At 41.1% G+C, this 27,165-nt stretch overlaps 1 protein-coding gene across 1 annotated transcript in view; it reads right to left on the bottom strand.

Annotated features, from left to right (window-relative positions):
• The window catches only part of LOC124802620, a 177,566-nt gene that overhangs the window by 77,469 nt on the left and 72,932 nt on the right, over positions 1-27,165 (bottom strand). Inside the window, exon 2 of the mRNA XM_047263509.1 lies at positions 8,681-8,889. Within this exon, the coding sequence (XP_047119465.1) occupies positions 8,681-8,889 (209 nt within the window). The remainder of the gene's footprint in view (positions 1-8,680; positions 8,890-27,165) is intronic.

Genomic DNA, 27,165 nt, shown 5'->3' with positions numbered 1-27,165 from the left:
TCATTTTAGCGACAATACGGGCCACAAATGGGATAAGTCACTCACATAAATGACTTTGATGGCGCCGCACGTAGGAACAAGCATCTGAGGGCGTAGATGGTCGATTGTAGTGCTACAGTCTTGGATGTGGTATCACGTATCGATACACTCCACAGGCGTAATATTAATAGAATCGCAAGTTTTCGTGGGATGTCGATAGCTGTAGCGCGTTATCCAGTGGACCCAATGGAGCACTCCCATTGAGCTACGTCTCTAGCGGTTCAGTACCACGAGTACCCTCTGTCGCCTCAATATGGGAGGTATGGTAGTAGCGACTCCGGCCACTTGTGCTTGGAGACACTTCACAGCGTGATGCTACACAGATGCTGCCTGGTTGAGGCTCCATCTTCATCGATTACGCTTTAGTGCACAGAGATTTTTCCTTGTGGGCAGAATCTATTTCTTGTTGCATTATCTGTAACGAGTCTCCATATCTCTGAAGAAACAGAAATAAGTAAATCTTCTGTTTGTTGTGTTATCTTGTCTCTAATCATTTCTGCTCCTGTCCAGCTTTCCTACACCAGCAGTTCCTGTATCACTCTGTAGCTCACCTCTGCTTACACTTGTGTATGGAGTCGTACACAGCAATAACCATCTATAGAAAGTGGATGAACGACGGCGAAACCACGAGTAGGCAATATATTGGACATCCACACATCACACAACGTAGACGTTGGAGACTTTGTAAAGCAGGACAAGTGGACGTGTGCGGCGGATCTCACAGCTGAGTACAACACTGGTTGAATCACAAGCCTTTCGAAGCCCACCTTTCATCGCACACTGTTGATCGTCGAGTTCAGCTGCAGACGACTCCAGGTTGCCCCCAAGCTGATCCGACGACATCGACAATTACGACAGCAACGGGAACAGGATCATCGAGACTGGGTCGTGGACCAGTGGAAACGTGTTGCTTGGTCGGATGGGTCATATTTTTATTTAATCTGGTTAGGTGCGCCTTCATTCATACGAAAGGCTGTTGGAAACATTCACAGCACCACGGACGCCGCCCGATTGGCGCAGTTTTTTTGCTATGGTAGAAATCGAAAGCATAATTACACCTGTGAACATGAACGTTATTTGCAGCCCACCTGGATCCCTTCATTCTTAATTTCTTTCCCGAAGCGACGGCATCTCCTTGCAGGATAACAGTCCATATCACAAGGCGAGATTCGTGCTACGGGAGTATGAGGATCATATACTGAACTCATGTTGATGTCTTGAGCACCAGATTTGCCTGATCTGAACCAAATGGAACACAAGTGAGGCGCTATCGGCCACCAACCAGCACCGTGCCCACAATCCACCGATCCGTAATGTTCGGCAACTGCGTGGCGTGTGAATAGACATTTGTTGCCAAGTACCTCCAGAAACTTGGCAATACCTTGTCGAGTCCGCGAGACGCAGAATCGGAACTGTATTGCGTTTCAGAGATTATTAACCCTTGGCATACGAAGTCTAAGTCGTCATCGTTGTTTATCAGGCTGGGGTCTTCTGGGGACCTTATGTCTTTTGCTTAACTTCTCAATAAAGTAGTGTAGATGGTTACTCAGATTAGATTCTTTGGACGTCTAAAACTATATTTAAATTAAATAAGCATTAATGAAGTGTTGCTGTATCGTCAAACCTGATAAACAGTAATATATGCACACATCGATTCCGTGCCATGACAGATGCTAAAACTACACGAATATTTCCGTCTGTTTTCCACATTTCAGAACTTAAATCCTTTCAGCAGCGACGAATTCAAACAGAAAATCAAAAAACTCTGAATTTGGCAGAATCTCAATCTGTCCTAATTCTCATATGTTTAGAGCAGCATTCGCACTGTAATCCTGAACAATACATAATGCTTCACCGTTGGAGGAGGTACAAATGGTATCTACAAATAACATGTTGAAAACGTTGGGCAATGTGATGCAAGATCATTTGTGTTCTTTGATCTGGGAGATGTTATGCTGACGACATAGAGTCACGGGAACACTCAGGTCTTCCATTTCGTCCCGACTTTGCAGTAAACTCATTTTCTTCATCAGAAACTGTATCTGAATTTTCACTGGCAATATTACTCGTACTTTCTGTTCAGTTCACTTCGACGTTATCCTCCGATTCTGACGAAGTTTGTTCTCGAATAAATTCATCAGATTCGCTCCGGACGTTTCTGGTCACTGAAATCACATTCATCCAGCGTCCGAAGAATGTCATTATCTCAGATATTCTTGCGGGCTGTTTTTGAAAATTTATGACGTTATCATTACCAAAAATAACAAAAAAAGGAAATCCATCAAACTATGTTATGTGGTATACCAAGCGTGGAACTGTCAGATTCTCATGTGTGTTTTTACTTTTTAATTTTTTAACCAACGCATCGTAGCTCTGATTATGTACTGTATAAGTTAAACAGCTGCACGACACATATAAAAATCCAGAATAAATTGCTTTTTAAACTTGCAATAGTATCTACAAAAATCATTGTCTGGGGTTCCAGGGTTTCCAGCTTGGTACGTTTAGGGTTAATCAGGTGGTCATCATGTTTTGGCCTGTCACTGTACATGGTTCCATTAGAAGTTAACACAGGTCGCTGACCGTGTGCTGTCTGTATATAAGTCGCTTCATTGACGTTCAGGGTTGTTACTCACTTTCACATTTCTGAACGGCATCACTTAGGTGCCGGTGGTCCTATAAATTAAAAGTGAGAGGATGGTCAGCTGGGTGCTATATCTGCCAGGCACAGTGATATTTCAATACTAAATTACCACATCTGATTTATCACATCTGAATTTCATATCAAAATCATTTCCCACATTAGACAGATACACGTTAAGAGCATAATTAGAAACAGAAAGGCATTTATTATACATCTGCGTTGTCATTTTATGTTTTTCTTGTTCCGTCTCTCTGGTTACCTGCTCGGTCGCATGTTACCGTCTGCCGCAGTGTCTATATGTTTTGGGTAAGTTTCGCTGAATGTAGGGACAGCTTAGCCAACTATTGTGTATTGCCAAGTGGATTTCTTCTGTGTCAGAGAGACCGGTGACCATGATCCGTCGCGTTTGGTAAGGTAGCACAGATAGAGAGCGCATATTGTCTGTGCGCCAGCTTTTGGTCTGCGGTAGAGACTGTGCGTGAGTAGTGAGGAGCGTCACTGCGCTGGGATTCGTCGTAGATCTAACATCCAGTTTTAGTCCTTAGTGTTGTAATTTTGTGAATGAGTTTTAGCTCAACTGAGTCCTTAAGTCATTTCTTAGAAGGTTTTAAACTGATATAGAATGGATCGAGATACCTCGCGTAAGCAGGAATTGAGAGTGGTTTTGCTATTTTTGGAATTTATAGCTGTGTTTTCTTTGTGCTCTATTGCTCTATAATTTTCAGTTATTATCGGGGGGGGGGGGGGGGGGGCAACAGGTCATGTGCATCTATTTGTATGCCTAGATTCCTGGCTAAATGGTTCAAATGGCTCTGAGCACTATGGGACTCAACATCTTAGGTCATAAGTCCCCTAGAATTTAGAACTGCTTAAACCTAACTAACCTAAGGACATCACACACACCCATGCCCGAGGCAGGATTCGAACCTGCGACCGTAGCAGTCCTGCGGTTCCGGACTGCAGCGCCAGAACCGCCTAGATTCCTGAATAAATCTTGTAACTAATTATGAGAAGTGCATGTAGTTTTAATATTCTGTATCATGTCAATAAAAGGCTTCTGTGTTCTCTGCAGAATTGAGTAAGTTTTCTTTGTACATGGTTGATAGTCGTTACCACGTGCTTTGGTAGTGATATCGTGCTTCAGTATTCTGTGCTTCCAAATGAACCAGTTCCCTTGCTTAGATAAATTCTCGTGCTACATTGTTTAATTTCGCTATCTTTCGTGTACTGATTTTTTTTGTTTTTGACATTTTATCGATTTTCCTTCGTAGTGGGTGTTCACGTGGTTACTTGTGATTTTCGGTGGCTCCCACTTTTTTTTTTTGAATCATCAGTCTTCTGACTGATATGCTGATGTGGTCCGCCACGAATTCCTGTCCTGTGCCAACTTCTTCACCTCAGTCAGCCTACGTCTTCAATTATTTGCTGAATGAACTCCAACATCCGTCTTCCTCTACAGTTTTTGTTCTATACAACTGCGTCTAGTACCATGGAAGTTATTCCCTGACGTCTTAACAGGTGTTCTACCATCCTGTACCTTCTTGTTGTTGGTGTTTCCCATCTATTCCTTTCCTCGTCAATTCTCCGGAGAACCTCCTCATTCCTTACCTTATCAGCCCACCTATTTTTCTAAATTTCTTCTGTAGCACCACATCTCAAATGCTTCGATTCTCTTCTGTTCCAGTTTTCCACTGTCCATGTTTCTCTATCTTAAAATGCTGAGCTCCAAATTTCTTCCCCAAATTAAGGCCTTTGTTTAATACTAGTAGACTTCTCTTGGCTAGGAATACCCGTTTTGCTATTACTAATCTGCTTTTGTAGTCCTCCTTGCCTCGCCTGTCATTGTTTATTTTGCTGCCTAGGTAGTAGAATTCCCGTAACTGCGTCTGCTTCGTGGCCATCAATGCCTCTGTTAAATGTCTCGCTGTTCTCATTTCTGCTAGTTCTCATTACTTTCGTCTTTCTTCGATTCACTCTCGATCCATATTCTGTACTCATTATATTGTTCATTTCCTTCAGCATTTCATGTAATTCTTCGTCACTTTCACTCAGGATAGCAATGTCATCAGCGAATCGTATCATTGATATCCTTTCACCTTGAATTGTAATTCTACTCCTGAACCTTGCTTTTATTTCTATCATTGCTTTCTCGATGTACAGATTGAATAGTAGGGGCGAAAGATTACATCCTTGTCCTAGAGTCTTTATAGTCCGAGCACTTCGTTCTTGGTCGTCTACTCTTATTATTGCCTCTTGGATCTTGTACATATTGCATACTACCCGTCGCTCCCCATAGTTTAAATCCATTTTTTATCAGAATTTCGAAGATCTCGCACCGCTACATTGTCGAACGCTTTTTCCATGTCGACAAATGCCATGAACGTGTCTTGATTTTTGTTCAGTCTTGCTTCCATTATGAACCTCTCTGGTGCCTTTACCTTTCCCGATCGTAATCTAACACATCCTCATACTTTTCGGAATAACTGTTTACAGAACGTAGTCCCTTTTCATTGTTCTTATTTGCAATCTCGCGTAATTTTTTATAAGCCTGGGAGTAATTTTGTATTTAAGTATTCGACGATGGAGGCTAGTCTCTCTCTAACCCAGTTTAGATCTTGTTTCCTTGATTAAATTATTGAACCACTTCTTTATCTGTGATGAATGGTTAGTCTGAATGTGTGCGTGTGTAATCCGTCTTTCCACAACACTCCCGATTTCAGATCATCTTGTTATTCATGTAGAGACTTCAGTTCGTTTTACAAGCAATATTCAGTACACTACTCCATGGTAGGTTAAGATTTTTCTGTTAAATATACGTTTGTTCATGTGCTTCCCTATTAAATAATTAATCCAGAAAAAAATGTATAGTAGTATTAGAATCAGAATAAAAAGAGCTTTGGAATACTTAAGATCAAATAAGATAGAAGGAATAGATAATTCCATCAAAATTTTTAAAATCATTGGGGGAGTGGCAACAAAACTACTGTTCAGGGTGTTCAGAATGTCTGACGATATACCATCTGACTTTCGGAAAAATATTATCCACACAATTCCGAAGACTGCAAGAGTTGACAAGTGCGAGAATAATCGCACACTCAACAACTCATGCATCCGAGTTGCTGAAAATAATGATATACAGAAGAATGGGAAAGAAAACAGAGGTTGTGTTAGCTGAGGGACACTTTGGCTTTAGGGAGGATAAAGGAACCAAAGAGACAGTTGTGACACTGCAGTTGATAATGGAAGCAAGACTAAAGAAGAATGAAGACAAGTTCATAGGATTTGTCGATTTGGAAAAAATGTTCGATAATGTCAGATGGTGCAAGATGTTCGAAATTCTGAGAAAAGTAGGTGTAAGCTATAGGGAAAGAAGCGTAATATAGAATATCTGCAAGAGCTAAGAGGAAATTAAAAGAATGGATGACCAAGAACGAAATTACCGGATTAAAACATGTGTGAGATAAAGATGTAGTCTTTCGCCCCTACTGTTCGATCCATACAGCGAAGAAGCAATGACGGAAATAAAAGAAGGGAGGACAGTGTAATTGAAATTCGGGCTGAAAGAGCATCAATGATAAATTCGCTGATGACATTGCTGTCCTCGATGAAAGTGAATCAGAATTACAGGATCTTCTGAAGGGAATGAACAGTCTAATGAATACAGAATATGGACTGCGAATAAATCGGAGAAATTTAACAGCGAGAAATTTAACTTTAAAGTTGGTGATCACGAAGTGAATGAATTCAAGGAATCTCCTATCTAGGCAGGAAAATAAACCATGATTGACGGAGCAAGGAGATATAAAAAGCAGACTAGCACAGGCAGAAAGGACATTCCAAGCCAACAACAGTCTGCTAGTATCAAGTATAGGCCTTAATTTGAGGAAGAAATTTCTGAGAATGTACGTCTGGATCACAGCGTTGTATAGTAGTGAAACATGGGCTGAGGGAAAACGTGAAAGAGAAGAGAATCGAAGCGCTTGAGATGTGGTGTTACTGGAGAAGTATTGAAAATCAGGTGAGCTGACAAGGTGAGGAAAGAGCAGGTTCTCCGGAGATTGGCGAGGAAAGGAATATATGGGAAACACGAACACGAAGAAGGTAGAGGATGGTAGGACACCTGTTAAGACATCAGGGTATTGAAGGGAGCTGTAGAAGGTAAAAACTGTAGAGGAAGACAGGAATTGGAATACATCCAGCAAACAATTGAGGACGTAGGTTGCAAGTGCTATCAGAGATAGAGAGGTTGGCGCAGGAGAGGAATTCGTGGAGGACCGCATCAAACCGGCAGAAGGGTAGAAGGACGGATCCCCAAAATTACAGACCAACATCGTTAACATCGGTTTGTTGCAGGATTCTGGAACATATTCTCAGTTCGAATACAATGAATTTCCTTGAGACAGAGAAGTTGCTGTCCTTGCATCAGCACGGCTTTAGAAAGCATCGCCCCCACGAAACGCAACTCGCCCTTTTTTTCACATGATATCTTGCGAACCATGGATGAAGGGTATCAGACGGATGCCATATTCTTTGTCTTCCGGAAAGCGTTTGACTCGGTGCCCCACTGCAGACTCATAACTAAGGTACGAGCATATGGGATTGGTTCCCAAATATGTGAGTGGCTCGAAGACATCTTAAGTAACAGAACCCAGTACGTTGTCCTCGATGGTGAGTGTTCATCGGAGGTGGGGGTATGATCTGGAGTACCCCAGGGAAGTGTGGTAGGTCCGCTGTTGTTTTCTATCTACATAATATATCTTTTGGATAGGGTGGATAGCAATGTGCGGCTGTTTGCTGATGATGCTGTGGTGTACGGGAAGTTGTCGTCGTTGAGTGACTGTAGGAGGATACAAGATGACTTGGACAGGATTTGTGATTGGTGAAAAGAATGGCAGCTATCACTAAATATAGATAAATGTAAATTAATGCAGATGAATAGGAAAAAGAATCTCGTAATGTTTGAATACTTCATCAGTAGTGTAGCGCTTGACACAGTCACGTCGATTAAATATTTGGGCGTAACTTTGCAGAGCGATATGAAGTGGGACAAGCATGCAAAGGCAGTTGTGGGGAAGGCGGATAGTCGTCTTCGGCTCATTGGTAGAATTTTGGGAAGATGTGGTTCATCTGTAAAGGAGACCGCTTATAAAACACTAATACGACCTATTCTTGAGTACTGCTCGAGCGTTTGGGATCCCTATCAGGTCGGATTGAGGGAGGACATAGAAGCAATTCAGAGGCGGGCTGCTAGATTTGTTACTGGTAGGTTTAATCATCACGCGAGTGTTACGGAAATGCTTCAGGAACTCGGGTGGGAGTCTCTGTAGGAAAGGAGGCTTTCTTTTTGTGAATCGCTACTGAGGAAATTTAGAGAATCAGCATCTGAGGCTGACTGCAGTACAATTTTACTGCCGCCAACTTGTATTTCGCGGAAAGACCACAAAGATAAGAAAGAGAGATTAGGGCTCGCACAGAGGCATATAGGCAGTCATTTTTCCCTCGTTCTGTTTGGGACTGGAACAGGGAGAGAAGATGCTAGTTGCACTACGAGGTATCCTCCGCCACGCACCGTATGGTGGATTGCGGAGTATGTATGTAGATGTAGATGTAGAAGAATTATGACAAAAAAGAATAAGTAGAAGGCATTCCTTATGTTCATAAACTCACCTGTTATCTATCCAGGCCAGCTCACACGTGTACGATTATTGGCATATTTAAGAACATTCCCCAAGCCGATTATCCTGTAGAACTGATCAAGGACTGTAAAGGTATATCAACTTTTCGTTAATTTTTCTGGAAATAAGGCCTATTCACTAATTTTTAAGGAAATATTCAGTTTAATTAAGTGGTAAATCAAGTCAGTTGGTGATGTGAGGTATCTTCTGTTAGTAAATTGGCAATTTAAATTCGCATAATAATGTACCATGCTACATATCGGGATAATTTTCCAACAGCCAGTCTAATTATATGATTAAACAGGTACGTCACGCTACTTACGTCGACGGTGACGCCGGCGAGCTGGAAGAGGTACCTGGGCGGCGAGTCCCTGGGCACGAAGCGGTAGAACTCGTGGCCGTCCTTGTACCACTTGACGGAGTAGAGCGCCTCGCCCTGCAGGTCGAACTCGCACTCGAGGCCGGCGTCCCCGTGCAGCAGCACGTGGGGCGGGACGCGCACCTCCAGCAGCCGCAGGCACCGACCGCCCCCTGCGCACCCACACAGCTGCCTCAGGCTAATTCTCGGTACGTGCTGTATGAGAATTACTGACAGTGCCTGTCATACCAGCGGGCACAGTTTGTTGCCACCCATACCTGGCAATGAACAACATTCACACTTCAGGAACTCCTTTCAAAAGACAATTAAAGATACATCTTCTGAGGCAACAGTAAACGGTAATAACTACCACTGTCCCTGTACAGACTCCTTACCCCTTTACATCCTTCTTTCCAATCACATTTTCCTAATTTCCAAGCGTTGTTAGCAAGTGTAGCGTCCTTAAATTTCCCTTCCCCAGAATTATATCAGAAAATATATATTTTCTACATCTATAAATTCTTGCATATCTGCCACTATCGTTATTGTTACTATTATCATTATTATTATTCGAAGCATGAGCGGTAGAACTACTGCCAGTATTAGCTTTATTAGCTCTTGCTCGGTACTGTTTATTTACAATGTCTCTGCCGACACACTAATCATTTTACTACCATTTGTTGTTTTAAAATTATTCCTCTTTATTAAGTAACTAAGAGGTAAAAAAGGTACTGTTTGTGTCAAATCCTGGTGTGATGTAAGAGGGGGCCTGAAAGTCCTAATCAGATCAGGTTAAATAAATAAATAAACAATGTAATTTCGAAAAATCCTGGACAGGACACCGTAGTTAGTGTCAAGGAAAGTTTTCGATTTTTGACAATAACTATCATTTAGTCAAGCCTAATGCATATTAGGAAACCATCGACACCAGTGGCTATCACTTCATTAATGGAAACATTGAAGTATTGTATAAATCGATTAATATGTAAATGAGTTTGTATGCTACTGTTTCTTTCCATTTGGTTAGAATAAACGTGAAGTCGAATACATAAAAACGTAACTATATAAACTATATAATGTTACTAGCTGACAAATCTGGCGTTTCCCAGGTACTGATTTTGCCAAATTTCTATTAGAAACGAAAACAAGGAATGACCTGTGTTTCCAGTAAATTATCGAAAAATTTCATCTGCAAATATTCCTGAAAACAACTTTGAAATTATGAAACAGATGTGCGAAGAAATATGCACAATTTACAAATGTACAAGTACAGTATCCAAATTAAGAAATGTTATCTCAGATAGTTTCTATACCATTGCGTAACTGCTTCGCGTGTCTAGAACCCCATTTTGTAAACATGTAAATGACAATGGCTCTTCACAGCTCTATAGCTGGCTATTCTTTTCGCCTACAGCCGTTTGCGCTTCTCCATTGAAAGCTGCAAAAGCGCGTCAGGTGTCACCGATTTCCTTAACATGACTCGACTCTAGGAGTGTCTTCGTAGTAAAGAATAAATTTATTGAAACTTCATGGATAATGAGGCGATTTGTATCTCGTTGTTTATAACGTCTCATCTCCTCAGCTATGTAAGGTAGGAGGTTCTTAATCCCACAGCGATTGTTGCCTGACAGTAAAGGATATGAGTAGCAAGTTTGGTTGAACTCGCTCCAGTGGTTTAGGAGGAGATTTGGAATACTCTCTCTCTCTCTCTCTCTCTCTCTCTCTCTCTCTCTCACACACACACACACACACACACACACACACACACACACACACACACACACACACTTAGACTCAGATACATACATCCAAATATACCTTTTTATATGTTTCAGATGGTTCAGATGGCTCTAAGCACTATGGGACTTAATATCTGAGGAGGTCACCAGGCCCCTAGACTTAGAATTACTTAAACCTAACTAACGTAAGGACATCACACACATCCATGTCCGACGCAGGATTCGAACCTGCGACCGCAGCAGCAGCGCGGTACCGGACTGAAGAGCCTAGAACCACTATGCCACAGCGACCGGCTTTATATGTATGGAATTACAAAACTTTTTCATTAAACTTTTTTTACATTTACGTAAAAAATACGTGAAAAGCGAATTCAAATGTTTTAGTTGCCAGCAACGTAAAAGATGAACGTCTTTGCCTACATTTGTAATCTCTCAGTTCCCTCTCCCTTGGTGGGAGGAGATGATGCAAAGCCGGACGTGTATATGCAGACGTAGCAAGTAGTTGGAATTTTGTAGCTCATGTGAGCAGATGGGAATTATATTACTGTAGAAATTGAATGATTGTTGTGAACCAGGTCTTTAACTGTTCAAAAACATACAGAAGCTAAAATGAATGACATATCATTATTAATAGTTTACGTCAACCATAGAATTATTATGACTCTGGAAGGTTCCAGATTTATTTGTGCAGGAATAACTCAAAGCAGCATTAATACCCTGTAGAAGACAACGAAGCCAGCATACAAACAGCTATGTTCCAGATTCATAATTTATCATTGTGTGAAAGACTACTTTCAATTTTAAGCTAAATGACAAGCATCGGTGAAAAATGATGCGTAATTAGAAGTATGATTACTATCGAAAGAACAACTTGTTTTTTAGGTAAGAACCAGATACGACTATCTCTAATTGCCAGTGTAACGACCGATAGACGTGTTCCACTTCCTAACCCGCTGCATAGCCAAGTGCGCTAACGTATGTCCATGAGGTGTCCGGAGGTAGACGGTTCGAATTCTCGTGGTGGAAGAAACAAACGCCCTCAGTATTCGGCCTCAAGGGGAAGAGAGGTGGTGGCGTAAAGTTTCCCATCACCCGACTTTGAGCTGACGGTCAGGTTTAAATTCCAAATATGTTCGCACTATTTCACGGATGAGTGTAAGTAAAGCTATTGATGTAGGTCCGTCCATCGGACGGAGAGGTTAAACTGTTGTAAACAGTATCACTGATGATTAACATAACTACACTCATGCTCACAAATTGTGGATAATTGCAGAATCTGATGCCACACAACGTGGCACTACACAAAACTGGCGCTAATAGTATAAGCACATAGGCAACAAACACAACACAGATCTGTAAGTCCACGGTATTGGTGATAAGATGAGAAAACCGTTCCGAAACACATGTGCTACAAAACACCACTGTTTCCTGCGCATGTACCCCGACATCAATATGGAATATGATCACCACGCACACGTACATAGGCCGCACAACAGGTTGGCATACTGTGGGCCAGGTGGTCGAGCAACTGCTGTGGTATAGCCTCCTATTCTTGCACCAGTGCCTGTCGGAGCTCCTGAAGTGTCGTAGGGGTCTGAAGACATGCAGCGATACGTCGACCGAGAGCGTCCCAGACGTGGTCGATGGGGTTTAGGTCTGGAGAACAGGCAGATCATTCGATTGATATCTTCTGTTTCGAGGTACTCCTCCACGATGGCAGCTCGATGGGGCCGTGCGTTATCGGCTATCAGGAGGAAGGTGGGACCAACTGCACCCCTGAAAAGACGGACATACTGGTGCAAAATGACGTCCCGATACACCTGACCTGTTACAGTTCCTCTGTCAAAGACATGCAGGGGTGTACGTGCATCAGTCGTAATCCCACCTCACACCATCAAACCACGACCACTATACAGGTCCCTTTCAAGGACGTTAAGGGGTTGGTATCTGGTTCCTGGTTCACACCAGATAGAAACCCGGCGAAAATCACTGTTGAGACTATACCTGGTCTCGTCCGTGAACATAACCTGGGAACACTGTTCCAATGACAATGTACTGTGTTCTTGACACCAGGCTTTACGGGCTCTCCTGTGACCAGGCGTCAATGGAACGCATCTCAGGTCTCCTCTGGGAGAATAAACCATGTCTGTTCAGTCGTCTGTAGATTGTGTGTCTGGAGACAACTGTTCCAGTGGCTGCGGTAAGGTCCCGAGCAAGGCTACCTGCAGTACTCCGTAGGCGTCTGCGGGCACTGATGGTGAGATATCGGTCTTCTTGTGGTGTTGTACACTGTGGACGTCCCGTACTGTAGCGCCTGGACTCGTTTCCTGTATGCTGGAATCGTTGCCATAATCTAGAGATCACACTTTGTGGCACACGGAGGGCCCGTGCTACGACCTGCTGTGTTTGACCAGCCTCCAGTCGCCCTAGTATTCTACCCCTCATAACGTCATCAATATGTGTTATTTGAGCCATTTTCAACACAATAACCGTTAGCACGTCCGAAAACGTCTGCACACTTCCTCGCTGCACCGTACTCTGACATGCACCAACACACCTCTGCGTATGTGGACTGCTGCCAGCACCACTGTGCGACGACCGCAGGTGAAATGCGCCGCATGGTCATACCCCGAGCTGATTTAAACCCGCAAACCGCCCATCACAGGGTTGTTTCATCATGTACCAGGATTATCCTTAATTTATGAGCATGAGTGTAGTTACAAATTGCGTAAGGGAGGGTTATGATTATGCATGATCCAATCACATTAATGTGACCACCTTGAATGTTCGACGTCAACGTGCATTAACCACTCAAAGACTTGCACTAGAGGGTATATAAAGCGTATCGGGGGTAGGGAGGAAATAGTGCAGTGAGGAAAAGGGAAGATTTATGTGACGCCCAAAAGAGCGTGATCGTTGAATTTCGGGTAAAGGGTGGAAGAATTTTCGAAACTGCTAAGTTTGTAAATTGTTCACGTGTCACCGTGGCTAAAGTACACCATGCATGGCAAAAGCGCACTATTCAAAGCTGGCGGCGAGGCAACTGTGGTGCACCAGGGGCCATAGATGACACGAGTGAATAATGGAAGCAGAGATGGTATGGACGAATATACGTGCAACTGTTAATTAATTGACCGCCCAGGTGAACCAGAGGGGTTACCAGCAGCGTCTGCTCAACGACCTTCCAGGGAACGTTATTGCGTATGGGCATCCACAGCAGGCCCCTGATACAGGCATCCATGCTGACTGGTGTTCATCAGCGACGGAGGCCGAAATTTGCATGCCAGTATCGGAACTGGACGTCCACTGCATAACGACTGGTGGTCTTTTCAGATGAATCACATTTATGATCCAACGTTCAGATGGAGACGCCCTGCAAGGATCGTCGGAAGGGTCCATGCCGAAGGAGGTAGTGTTGTTGTCTGGGGAACGTTTCCGTGACATTCTCTGCGTGATCTCATCACCCTGGGAGGCAAAATGGATCGACACAAGTGTGAAGGAAGGAAAATACATAATATCACTGCAGAAACACCTTATAGAAAGCTTGCTGCTTATCATTTACTTTGCTTCCAATGAATACTATATTATTTACAGAACGTCACTGCAGTAACACTCTGTAATAAACTGGTTGCTTTATTTGTTTATTTTAATTATTTCTCTTTCAATATAAATAGTAAGTAATGGAACGTCAGAATTGTAAATTTCTACTGTGACATCTATGTATGTATCGAAATATCTCTGAAAGTGGAAGTGTTTTATCATTGTTGTGACTGTGATATCGCTATCTTTGTATACATACTTCCATGTGATGAAACTTCTTGGTGTGTGAGTGGTGCTTTAGATTATGTGTATACATATACCGGGTGATCAATAAGTCAGTATAAATTTGAAAACTTAATAAACCACGGAATAATGTAAATAGAGAGGCAAAAATTGACACACATGCTTGGAATGACATGGGGTTTTATTATAAAAAAAAAAATATTGCTAGACGCGTGAAAGATCTCTTGCGCGCTCCGTTTGGTGATGATCGTGTGCTCAGCCGCCACTTTCGTCATGCTTGGCCTCCCAGGTCCCCAGACTAAAGTCCGTGCGATTATTGGCTGTGGGGTTACCTGAAGTCGCAAGTGTATCGTGATCGACCGACATCTCTAGGGATGCTGAAAGACAACATCCGACGCCAATGCCTCACCATAACTTCGGATATGCTGTACAGTGCTATTCACAACATTATTCCTCGACTACAGCTATTGTTGAGGAATTATGGTAGACATATTGAGCATTTCCTGTAAAGAATATCATCTTTGCTTTGTCTTACTTTGTATGCTAATTATTGCTATTCTGATCAGATGAAGGGCCATCTGCCGGAAATTTTTTGAAATTTTGTATTTTTTTTGGTTCTTATAAAACCCCATGTCATTCCAAGCATGTGTGTCAATTTTCACCTCTCTATCTACATTATTTCGTGATTTATTCACTTTTCAAATTTATACTGACTTTTTGATCACCCGGTATATAAAGAAAATGCTTCATACGTTCTTCTCTGTTGCATGAACACAAGCAGTCAGCACCGGAACGACTCGATGTAAGTAACCATACATCTTCACTTTTTATGATTTATTTACATCTTTTAAAGTCGTTGTTGGGCAGTTAGACAATGTCTCACATCTTGTTTTGGTTGCAGGGCACCACTAACCCAAGAAAATTTCATCATTTGGGAAAACAAAAAGTGAAAGCTAATGAGAACTGTATCTTAGTGTGAAAAAGCTGTCTGATGATGAACCTGTCGCTTAGAAACCGGTATCGGTGCTATTTAAATAAATAAATAGCATTATAAAATGTCTCTGGGGACTGGTATCTTCTCTGCAAGACTCAACCTATATTTTCTACACGGCCACGGACTCAGAATGCCAGTTTTAGACAAAACAGCATTAAGCTTACCTAGCCAGATATTTTTCTTAAACAAAGGAAAAATTCGGAGTAGGTATTAAAATCCATGGAGAAGAAATAAAAACTTTGAGGTTCGCCGATGACATTGTAATTCTATCAGAGACAGCAAAGGACTTGGAACAGCAGTTGAACGGGATGGACAGTGTCTTGAAAGGAGGATATGAGATTAACATCAACGAAAGCAAAACGAGGATAATGGAATGTAGTCGAATTAAGTCGGGTGATGCTGAGGGAATTAGATTAGGAAGTGAGACACTTAAAGCAGTAAAGGAGTTTTGCTATTTGGGGAGCAAAATAACTGACGATGGTCGAAGTAGAGAAGATATAAAATGTAGACTGGCAATGGCAAGGAAAGCGTTTCTGAAGAAGAGAAATTTGTTAACATCGAGTATAGATTTAAGTGTCAGGAAGTCGTTTCTGAAAGTATTTGTATGGAGTGTAGCCATGTATGGAAGTGAAACATGGACGATAAATAGTTTGGACAAGAAGAGAAAAGAAGCTTTCGAAATGTGGTGCTACAGAAGAATGCTGAAGATTAGATGGGTAGATCACATAACTAATGATGAAGTATTGAATAGAATTGGGGAGAAGAGGAGTATGTGGCACAACTTGACAAAAAGAAGGGACCGGTTGGTAGGACATGTTCTGAGGCATCAAGAGATCACAAATTTAGCATTGGAGGGCAGCGTGGAGGGTAAAAATCGTAGAGGGAGACCAAGAGATGAATACACTAAGCAGATTCAGAAGGATGTGGGTTGCAGTAAGTACTGGGAGATGAAGAAGCTTGCACAGGATAGGGTAGCATGGAGAGGTGCATCAAACCAGTCTCAGGACTGAAGACCACAACAACAACAGCCAGATATTGAGAAACGTTCGTTCTTTTAAAAGATGCAAAATAAACCTGACGCAGGCCAACCACAACATCAAATATAACAGGGAATACCTGTCTACACAGGTAACACCATACTATATAAAAATGAAGATTAATTCTGAGTACAGTACCGCCAAAATAGCTAAAGCAAAATGTGAAATCATGTTTCTCAAGACACAGGTAAAAATGCAGTACAAAAGGAAAGAATTTCTCAACAAGCAACTGTATAGTCTACGCTTGCAACTTGGAAACTGCCTCTCCAACCTACAATTCTCCTTATTGCATCTACGAATCTTGAATGAGGTGTTGCAAATTAAATTCCAGGAAATATAATACTTTAGCCTCCAAAGTAAATAAAATAATAACAAGACAATTCAAAAACAGCAATTCACACAGAAACAATGACCTAAACGTTCTAAACTGTATCAGCCCCAAACTTTCGAAGAGGAAAGCATTTATAGTTAAAGCGGATAAAAGTAACTGTGCAGTCATAATGTATGAAAATTACTATGTTAATAAAACCATAGAATTCTTCAGTAGTAACAACATAACCGAGTTAGATTTTCATCACACTTCTAAATTCAGCCCAAAATTAAGAAAACACTCAAGAATTGTAATTTCCACCTAAGTGGGAAGTGTGTGCCAGCATTTCCATGAACTCCACTGCACGTCGTCTCCAATTGTTAACTCTAGGAACAGCCCTTCATATAGATTAAATAACAAACTGCTTGCTCTGCTAAATATCCACTATACTTCTGAAAACAAATTCTCTGTTATTAACTCATTGACAATGTTAGAGATGTGTACATCCTACTGACAGCCAAATTTTCATCACTTGGCATAGCGATCCTATATACTGACACCCCTACAGAGGACACCATAAACATAATCAGAGACAATCTATTCAGAGATAAAAAAAAAGCATGGCAGAGATCTGTGAGCTCACTGAATTACTTATTTGGTAATATCATACACTCACTTCAGTTTTAATAACAAAATATACAAACAGAAAGATGGGTTGGCACCAGAAGCAGCCTAGCTGGGATGTTGGCAGATATTTACATAAAACACTTCAAGTAGACATTTTTTGAAGTTTACAGTCACATCAACAGCAAAATCAAGCACCGTTGATGATACAACTGATGACACATTAACGACAAATCAGACCAGCATGCAGAAGGACATTAAATTCACAGTTGAACATGAGACCAAGAACAGCATTAATTTCATAGACATATAAATCAGCAACAAAAACCCTACATATCGTTTTGAGATTTATAGAAAACCAGCATCCACTGAAGTGTGTATCAACAGTTCATCTTGTCATCCAAACCAAAATACGATGGAATATTTTAGATCCACATTGAATTACCTATATAAAATCCACTTGAACCAGTCAAAAAGAAAAATAAATCAATATTATTAAAACCATAGCCTCATACAATGGCTACAGTCCTCTGATGATAGGCAAACTATTTCAGAAATTCGAAAACCATCAGACAACACAGCAGCACACCAGACAACCAAACAGTTAATACAAGATGCAGTAGAAAACAGCAGAAAATTTATTGCATTACTTTTCTTATGGAGAATATCCTACAAAATAAGCAATCCATTTAAAAACAAAAACATTATTTTAGAAAGAAATATGACTCGGCCTAACAACCCAGAAGATTTTAACTTTAGTGACAATGGCCGCGAAAGCCTGCAGACTTACATTAAGATTAGCTTCCACACAAACAACAAACTTCAGAAAACAGTAACTCACAATTTAAAGATTAGTAACCTCCTACAGAAAAAAATCAGACATATGCAAAGTTGTTAAAGTTGCCCCTCCTGCTATAAAGAACAAATTGGGAGAAGTTTTGAGACTTGGTTCAAAGGGCATGCAGCTGCCATGCCTTTGAAAAACATATCAAAATCGACGTTTTCCACGAACACAACTATTAACAATCATGGAATAAAGAGCCTTGAAGACCACCGCCACGTATTACATCATACTGAGAAAGATATCTCTATGAATTTGTTTGAAGAAGTTGAAATATATGTACATAAACGCAAATCACCACAAAATCTTTCAATGAACAGACCGAGTTAGCCAGTGCAGCCTTTTATCAAAATGTCGCCCACCTGCTTTCCAGTTTAGGATAAACACTACTCCTCTTAAAAATAACAACATGCATATTTATTTATGTACATCCATCCCTTACCATTTACTTTGCTCCCAATATATACCATAATATTCACATTATATGTCCGCTGTTATAATATTAATTTGTGTATTTTAATCGCTTATCATTTACTTTGCTTCCACGGTATACCATAATATTTACATAATATCACTGCAGTAACACTTTATAACAAACTGGCTGATTTATTTGTTTATCTTAATTTAATCAGTTCTCTTTTATTGTAAAAAGTAAGTAATGGAACGTCCGTAATTTGTGAATTTCTCCTGTGGCATCTATCCGGTATGTATCAAAATATCTCTGAGAGTGATACTGCCATCTTTATATACATACCTCTATGTGGCGAATCTTTTCGGTGTGTGAGTGGTGCTTTAAATTATGTGTGTACATATATATAAAGTTCTTCATACCATCTTTGGTGGTGCGTTAACATAAACAGTCAGCATCAGAATGTATTGGCGCTGATGTTTCAACGTAAGAAACCAAAACATCTTCACTTTTAATAATTTTTTCACATCCTTTACAATCGTTGTGAAGCACAATTACAGTTAGACATTACCTCATATCTTGTTTCGGTCATAGGGCATCACTGTCCCAAGGAAATTTCATCGTTTCGGAGAACAAAACGTCAAAGCTAATGTAAAATATATCTTAGAGTGAACAAGCCGTCTGATGAAGAACTTGTCGGTTGGAAACCGGTAACGCCGCTTTTTAAACAAATAAACAGCATTATACAGATTGGATGGTTGCTGTTATCTTCTCTGTAAGAGTCAAATAGCAAAGAAGGAAGGTTGGGTCTAACCTCCCGTCGACATCGAGAATGAAGAAGGAAATCGGCCGTAACCATCCAAGCAGTTGCCTAGAGCGATTTAGGGAAATCACGAAAAACGTTAATATGGATGGGCAGACGCGAGTTTAAGGCTTGACACAAGTATGTATCTATCTTTGGGGATCATGTCCACCCCTACCCGCAGTTTATTTTGCCTCGGCACAATGACATCTACCAGAAGGACAATGCAAGGTGTCACACAGCTCACAGTGCATGTGTGTGGATCGAGGGGCATCGGGTTGAGTTTTCCATACTCCCATGGTCTCGAAACTCCCAGGAAATTTGGGAGCGTCTCGATCGGGCTGTTTGCGCCATTGATCTTCGACAGAGAAACTTAGCGCAGCTGACCACTGGTATGGAGTTGGCACGGCTCTGCGTACCAGTCGGTACCTTCCAGAACCTCCCTGGCTCTCTTCCTGCACACTTCGCTGCTGTTAGCACTACAGAAGCTTTCGACAAATAACATCAACACCACCACTATAATTTTTAGCATAAACTCCTGTCACAATTACGACCTGAGTTGACCTTCTTCCTTCCCGTCACTCCTGTAATCAATGATCCAAAGACTGCGTTTGACTGACGTACACCGATCAGAATCCCCTACACTTTAAACAATTAGCCGCCGTGTCCCATGGAAGGGATATGCAAGTGATACGACATAATACGTTAGAGCTGGCACACACGACATTGGTCCACGCGATACTCGTGTTCCTAGTGGAGTAATACAAGCTACGCGAACAATGGGGGCCTAACACTTAAGCAGTCACCTCTCTATCTCAGTGCGATCTTGAAATATCTGGAAAGAATGAAGTGTTGCTTATCATTATTTGACGTTTAGCACCCGCAAAAAGGAAGAGAAGCATTGCGTGCACCAGTAGAGTGTTATCATTACCGAACATAATTCGGCTGTGGTTTCTTATGAACTATTACATGTACACAGGTTCCATGAGTTATACAGAATGTGTCCAGACGGTTTTTACATTTTCGTGACAGGATTCAAATCTACTTGTAGACTCCATTGCCTCGTTCATTACAACAAGGTGACTAATAGTAACCGTGTGACTAAGAGAAAAAAGACCATTACAAATGATTTATTTTAATCAAAACCACCTAGGAAGGACTTTATTCAAACTAGTGCCTATTTAATTATTGATTTCATATTAACAAAGCTGCAGAAGTGTTCATACATAAACTAAATTTCCAAACAGAGCGTGCTATTCAGTTCGAATGATATCCAGATTAAACGTTTGGTGAATAAGAAATGAGGTTTGTCATAAACATGTTATAGGAATGGTACTGTATGTTGAGTACGGATAGGAAATGACTATGAACAATAGTAAAAAGCCCACATCGATGACGAGGAGGATCTAGACGCCTGTTCCTCGTCTCCATCTAGTAGAAGGAACGGTAATTTTGCTCTCAAAGAGTTTTCTCGACTTTAACGAAGTTTCTTGTGATGAGACAGCGTAGACTGGATTAACACCCAGTCACCTTCGTCAGCTGATGGCTCCTAGTCTGTCTCATTACGGGGATATTAGTTTTCATTTCCGACAGTTCGGCTAACGTAAGACAAAATATCAACCGAATGAAACATTACAAAAAAGTAGACAGAAATACGTCGATTCCAAGAGAATTATCGCATAAAATACTGTCAATATATTACCAGATCTCGCCTTAACAATGACACCACCTATAGAAAAAGAGGAAGCACTCAAATTTCTGGACGAATTACATTAGATGTAGAGAAACCCTGCCAGGATTGCCTAAAATAAAGAAACACATAAATTATCCGACCACTGCGCAGAGTAGACATGACAACTAAAAAAAAAAAAACTGACATGGCATATGAACCTGAGCGTAGGATTAAATTAAGTACACATTTTGTAACACTTAGCTACTGAACGGAGGAGAGGAAACTGTAAATGAGTAGCGTAGAAGACGCTCCAATATCGAAGATACAGCACTTAATATCAACACAGGAAAACAGAAATAAATGTTTGTGCAATAAAATATAAATTAAAATGTAATTGTAACAATAAAGGCCGACCGCTGTGGCCGAGTGGTTCTAAGCGCTTCAGTCCGGAACCGAGTTGCTGCTACAGTCACATGTTCGAATCCTGCCTCGGGCATGGATGTGTGTGATGTCCTTAGGTTGGATAGGTTTAAGTAGCTCTAAGTCTAGCGGACTGGTGACCGCATATGTAAAGTCTCATAGTGCTGAGAGAGATTTGAACCAAATTTGTAACAATAAAGAAATAAGCGTACACCATTTAGTTGAACAGAGTAATAAGATCTTGTCAAGAAGTTTGAAGGGAATGGAAAGATTAATAGAAAAATTGCTTTGTCGGCAGCACTCGTATTTGTTTCTATGTTTCTCTTTGGTGGGGTATATTGTTGTTATACAAGTAGTGGCTTTTGTCAACAGGCTGGACGAAAACTTTATCTTAGAACAGACTTTTTCATAAACCTCTCGATATGAAGCAGTTTTGCTGTTTTAACTACGTATGTTGTCCGCCTCAGTAGCTGCGGGCTCAACGAGGCAGATTGACAACCGAAAGGGCCCGGGTCCGATTCCAGATGGGGCTGGAGATTTCCTCCGCTCAGAGATTGGTTGTTGTGTTGTCCTGCACTCCGTACTGTCGTAAGTGATAGGAAAATCGCCAGCATGGCGTCATATGACAAGTCTAAGCCTATGTAATTTCGTACCAGGGAACGCCTTGATCCTAATAAATATTATGAATTTTTTGAACACTCTGTCGTATCATATTTTCATGACGTATCATATTTCCACTGTTGAGATGGCCGTATGGGCACGTCCCGAAAGCTAATAATAATATAAAGAACTATGTATGTCACTGTGTTTTCCACTAATACACGTAGCTACCGAATCCTACCACTTCCTTTATCACATTTCATACAGCGTGTGGTAGCTCTTCACTTGGAATCAGCCACTAGACGCACAAGCTGCTGAACTGATCTAAACTACAAAGGTCTGCATCGTGCTGTGAGCCACACGAATAAATTAAATAAATCATTGTAACTGTCATAACTATCGTCATCATCACCAGAATTATCCTTCATTGCAAATGACACCAAAATTACTACAAAATATGGAAAAAATGATAAATTTACGAAATTATCGAACCCAGAAAAAAAAAAAAACGTCGGAGCAATATCACGTAAGGCAGACATAACTTTGCACTTGACACATGTCTACAACGCCCTATAACGTAAAAGAATCAACGTTTAAGGATAGTAATTTCACCAGAGTTTTAAAAGGAAATGAAGAAATCAGAAAAAAGAAGTAAGGTTATGAAGACAAGAGGCAATAAGACAGCAGCAAAAAGTTTCAAATACGTACGTAAGTAGCATACAAATACATGAAAACATATTAATAATTACGGGTGGGATCAAAACCGTGATCTAAGTATAGCAGAAACAAATATGAGGGATTCATCCTAAAAGCGTTACCCATGTTAAATCGGGCGAAACTTCAAAAACTTGGGAGGCAAATTTACTTAACGTAAGATACAAAGGACTCATAAGAAGAATAAATAAAACAACACTAATAAACCACGTCATTCAGTGAATTAGATTAAAAAATAATACACTAAAAGCAACAGACGAGCTTTGCTTTTTGAGCTGTGAAATAACTAACGATGGTCGAAGTAGACAGAGAATTAAATGCAGAGTGGAAATAACAAGGAAAACGTTCCTGGAAACAAGGTATATCGGGTGGTTATAATTTGCCTGCTTAACACGTTATAACGCGGAAACGAATTACCGTACGGGAACCAAACTTCCGTAGCATTAATGTCAAGGACATGAGGAAGAGAAATAATGCAGAATCAATTCAACTGAAACAATTTTAATATGCTGCTACGGTACATCATACCATTACCTACCGGTGCCTTTGCTGCTGCGAAAGGGGTCAATATGGTGCCCATCAGTGTCCAGAAGAGTCTGAAAGAGCAGGATTGCATTTTACACAGCCGAACGAAGCATGTCCGTAGGTATGCTGGCTACCTCTCTAAGTATGCTGCGCTTCAGATCAGTACATGTGTGAAAGTTCCCCTGCTAAACCCTGCCCCTCAGGCAGCCCCACAACCAGAAATCATAGGGAATGAGATCAGGTGATCGTACACTCGGCAGTTCTGTGTGTTCTCCCTCATCCACCAGAGAAAAATGAACTTCGTCTGTCCATAGGATGGTTGAGGGCCAGCCCTCATCAACTTCAGTCCTTGCGAGAAAGTGGAGAGCGAAGTCAACACGTCGTTGTGCGCACTGTGGTGCAAGCTGCTGTACGATATGGATCTTGTACAGATACTATTTGAGAATGATCCGCAACACCTTCCGTACAGTGGACGATGGGACCTTCAACTGTCATCACACAGCAAGCGTGCTGCCTGAAGATCGGGAATTTTGCGCAACGTTGTCTGCCATAGCAACAGCGATTTCATGAACCACCTGTGGTGCAACCGGTCGTCGGCCTCCTGCTGGAGCGACGCCCAGTTCTCCAGTTGATTTGAACTTTTTCATCATGCTCCGCACAGCAGATGGAGAAAGAGGACTCTTCCGTACTCCTTTCAGCCGGCGATATTCTCGAAGTGCAGCTGCAGCATTACTGTTGTTTTGATAATAGAGGTTCAACAATAATGTTCTTCTCCTTTTATCCAAGCTATGTCGACACGTCAAAAAGTGCGCTGCGACTAGTGAGGTATGCGAGACTATGAATCACGATGACTGACAGCGGTACCTGGTGGCCACAGTTGGAACTGGACGGTGGCGCTGTGACGCATAGTAATCATGCACCCAATGCTCTGGACATTAATGCTGGCAAGTTTGATACTCGTATGGTAATTAGTTTCCGTGTTATAAAGTGTTAAATAGGTAAAGTTTAATTATAACCACCCTGCACTTTATCATCTAAAGAAAATTTAAGTATCTTTTCTGAAATTAATTGGAAGAACGGCCTTGTGTGGAAGTGAAACGTGAACGAAAAGCAGTACAGTTCAGAAGAGAATGGACATGTGCTGCTGTAGGAAATCGCAAAAGATTAGATGTGTAGATCGAGTAACTAACGTGGAGGCACTGAATCACGCTGGGGAGAAAAGACAGTTTGGCACAAACTGACTAAAAGATGGGAATGGTTGGTAGGGTACCTAAGGCATCAAGGATGGAAGAGTGGGGCTAAAACTTGTAGAGAGCACTAATGCTTGATAACAGTATTAATATTCAGGTGGATGTAGGTTGCTCTAGGGATAGATAATATTCCACCAGAATTTCTGAAATCACTGGGGTAAGTGGCAACAAAACAACTTTTAACGATGGTGTGTAGAACGTATTAGTCTGGCGACATACCATCTGACTTTCGGAAAATTATCATCCACACATTTCCGAAGACGGCAAGAGCTGACAAGTGCGAGAACTATCGCACAATCTGCTTAACAGCTCATGCATCCATGTTGCTTACAAGATTAATATACAGAAGAACCGAAAAGGAAATTGAGGATGGGGTAGGAAAGGTAAAGGCACGAGAGAGGCAATTCTGACATTGCGTTTAATAATGGAATCAAGACTAAAGAAAAATCAAGACACGTTCATACGATTTGTTGACCTGGAAAAAGCGTTCGACATTTTAAAATGGTGCAAGATTTTCGAAATTTTGAAAAAAGTAGGGGTAAGCTATAAGGAGAGACGGGACATATAAGCCGGTCGCTATGACCGAGCGGTTTTAGGCGCTTCAGTCTGAAACCGTGCTGTTGCTACGGTCGCAGGTTCGAACCCTGCCTCGGGCATGGATGTGTGTGATGTCCTTAGGTTGGTTAGGTTTAAGTAGTTGGAAGTCTAGGGGACTGATGACCCCAGATGTTAAGTTCCATAGTGCTTAGAGCGATCTGAAACATTTGAACATGTCATACACAATATGTACAGCAGCCAAGAGGGAATAATAAGAGTTGACGAACAAGAACAAAGTGCTCGTATTGAAAAGACAATTGTAAGACAAGGATGTATCCCTTCGCGCCTTCTGTTCAATCGAGGAAGCAATGATGGAAATAAACGAAAGGTTCAAGAGTGGAATTAAAATTCAAGGTGAAAGGATATCAATGATACGATTCGCTGATGACATTGCTATCTTGCATGAAAGTGAAGAAGAATTACATGATATTCTGAATGGAAGGAACAATCTAATGAGTACAGAATAAGGATCGAGAGTAAATCGAAGAAAGACGGAAGTAATGAGTAGTTGTGGAAATGAGAACAGCGAGAAAGACAGCGGGACTGATGGTCACGAAGTAGATGAAGTTAAGAAATTCTGCTACCTAGGCAGTAAAATAATCAATGAATGATGGAGCAAGGAGGATATCAAAAGCAGACTAGCAATGGCAGAAAGGGCATTGCTGGCCAGGAGAAGTCTTGTAATATCAGATATCGGCCTTAATTTGAGTAAGAAATTTCTGAGAATGTACGTCTGGAGTACAGCATAGGACACATAGATTCTGGGAAAACCGGAACAGAAGATAATCGAAGCGTTTGAGATGTGGTGCTACAAACGACTGTTGAAAATTAGGTGGACTGATAAGCTAAGGAATGAGGAGATTCTGCGCAGAATCGGAGAGGAAAGAAACATGTGGAAAACACTGATAAGGAGGAGGGACAGGATGATAGGACAATTGTTAAGACATGAGGGAATGACTTCCATGGTAGTAGAGGGAACTGTAAAGGGCAAAAACTGTAGAGGAAGACAGAGATTGGAATACATCCAGCAAATAGTTGAGGACGTAGGTTGCAAGTATTACTCTGAGATAAAAAGTGGTTGGCGCAGGAGAGGTATTCGTGGTGGGCCGCATCAAACCATCTTACGCAGAGATGAAGAGGCTTGTACAGGCTATACTAACTTGCAGGGCTCCATCGAAGCAACATTCGAACTTAATACCACAGCAACACTGTCAGCGACAAGAAGAACGGATCTGAAGAGAGAACTTAGTCTCTGGCACGTTTCCGCATTGAAAATATTCCTAACAAACGTAGAAGATAAACAGACTGTAGAAGAGTTAGAAGAAAAAAAAACTGAATAAAACAAACAATATTGGATCATACACAAAGCTAACTTACTTGCTTAGAAGTTATTATTAAGTGATCTGTAACGGAAAAGATGAAAAGTATGTCGAATCTTGCAGTAAGTAGAAACTACATAAACGGACTCGAAATATCAGAGATACAATGTAATGAAGCACATATTGAAAGGCTTAATTGTGGCAAAGTTCAATTTGTAATTTGTATTTCTTTGGAGGAATGGTGGTTATCTAATGGTGAGACTTCGTTCTTTGCTCCATTCGGTGAGACCAGATCACATAATTGAGGCAGATACGCTTATGATAACCTACAATTTGTTTGATATAGTGTCTGCCACAGCGATTAGTTTGCGTTGAATTGAACGTGATGTATTAGAAACGCTTTGATGTCGGACTGCTCGCGCAAAAATAAGAAAATGTAAATAGAAACGTAGCTCCTAAAATCCTTTGTTTTTCAGATTTTAAGGACAGTATACTATCAAAGCGTTTGAAAATAAAATCCGAGAACCGCAGCTCGTAACAAGTGCTTATAATTTACTTCTTTAGACAATCGAGTGACGTTACCGTTACAAGACATACTGCTGATTCACTTACAGTATCATCAGTGCAGAAGAGTCAGAATATTCTATATTGGGGTGGCACAAAAGACCTGGCGTTTTTTTTAACATTTTGGTTCTCACAAAAATAAACAGGAACGGAACAACGAATAACTTACTCTCCATTGTTGTTTACTTCTTCCTAAAGAGCAGTTTCGTGCATCGACGATAGAAATCACCTGATTTACACTCGAAAAAA

Source organism: Schistocerca piceifrons, chromosome 6, assembly GCF_021461385.2.
Source record: "Schistocerca piceifrons isolate TAMUIC-IGC-003096 chromosome 6, iqSchPice1.1, whole genome shotgun sequence".
In the NCBI taxonomy this organism is placed as follows: Eukaryota; Metazoa; Arthropoda; class Insecta; order Orthoptera; family Acrididae; genus Schistocerca; species Schistocerca piceifrons.
Note: the sequence above shows the minus strand (reverse complement) of the source record. Positions and strands in the feature narration are given on the sequence as shown.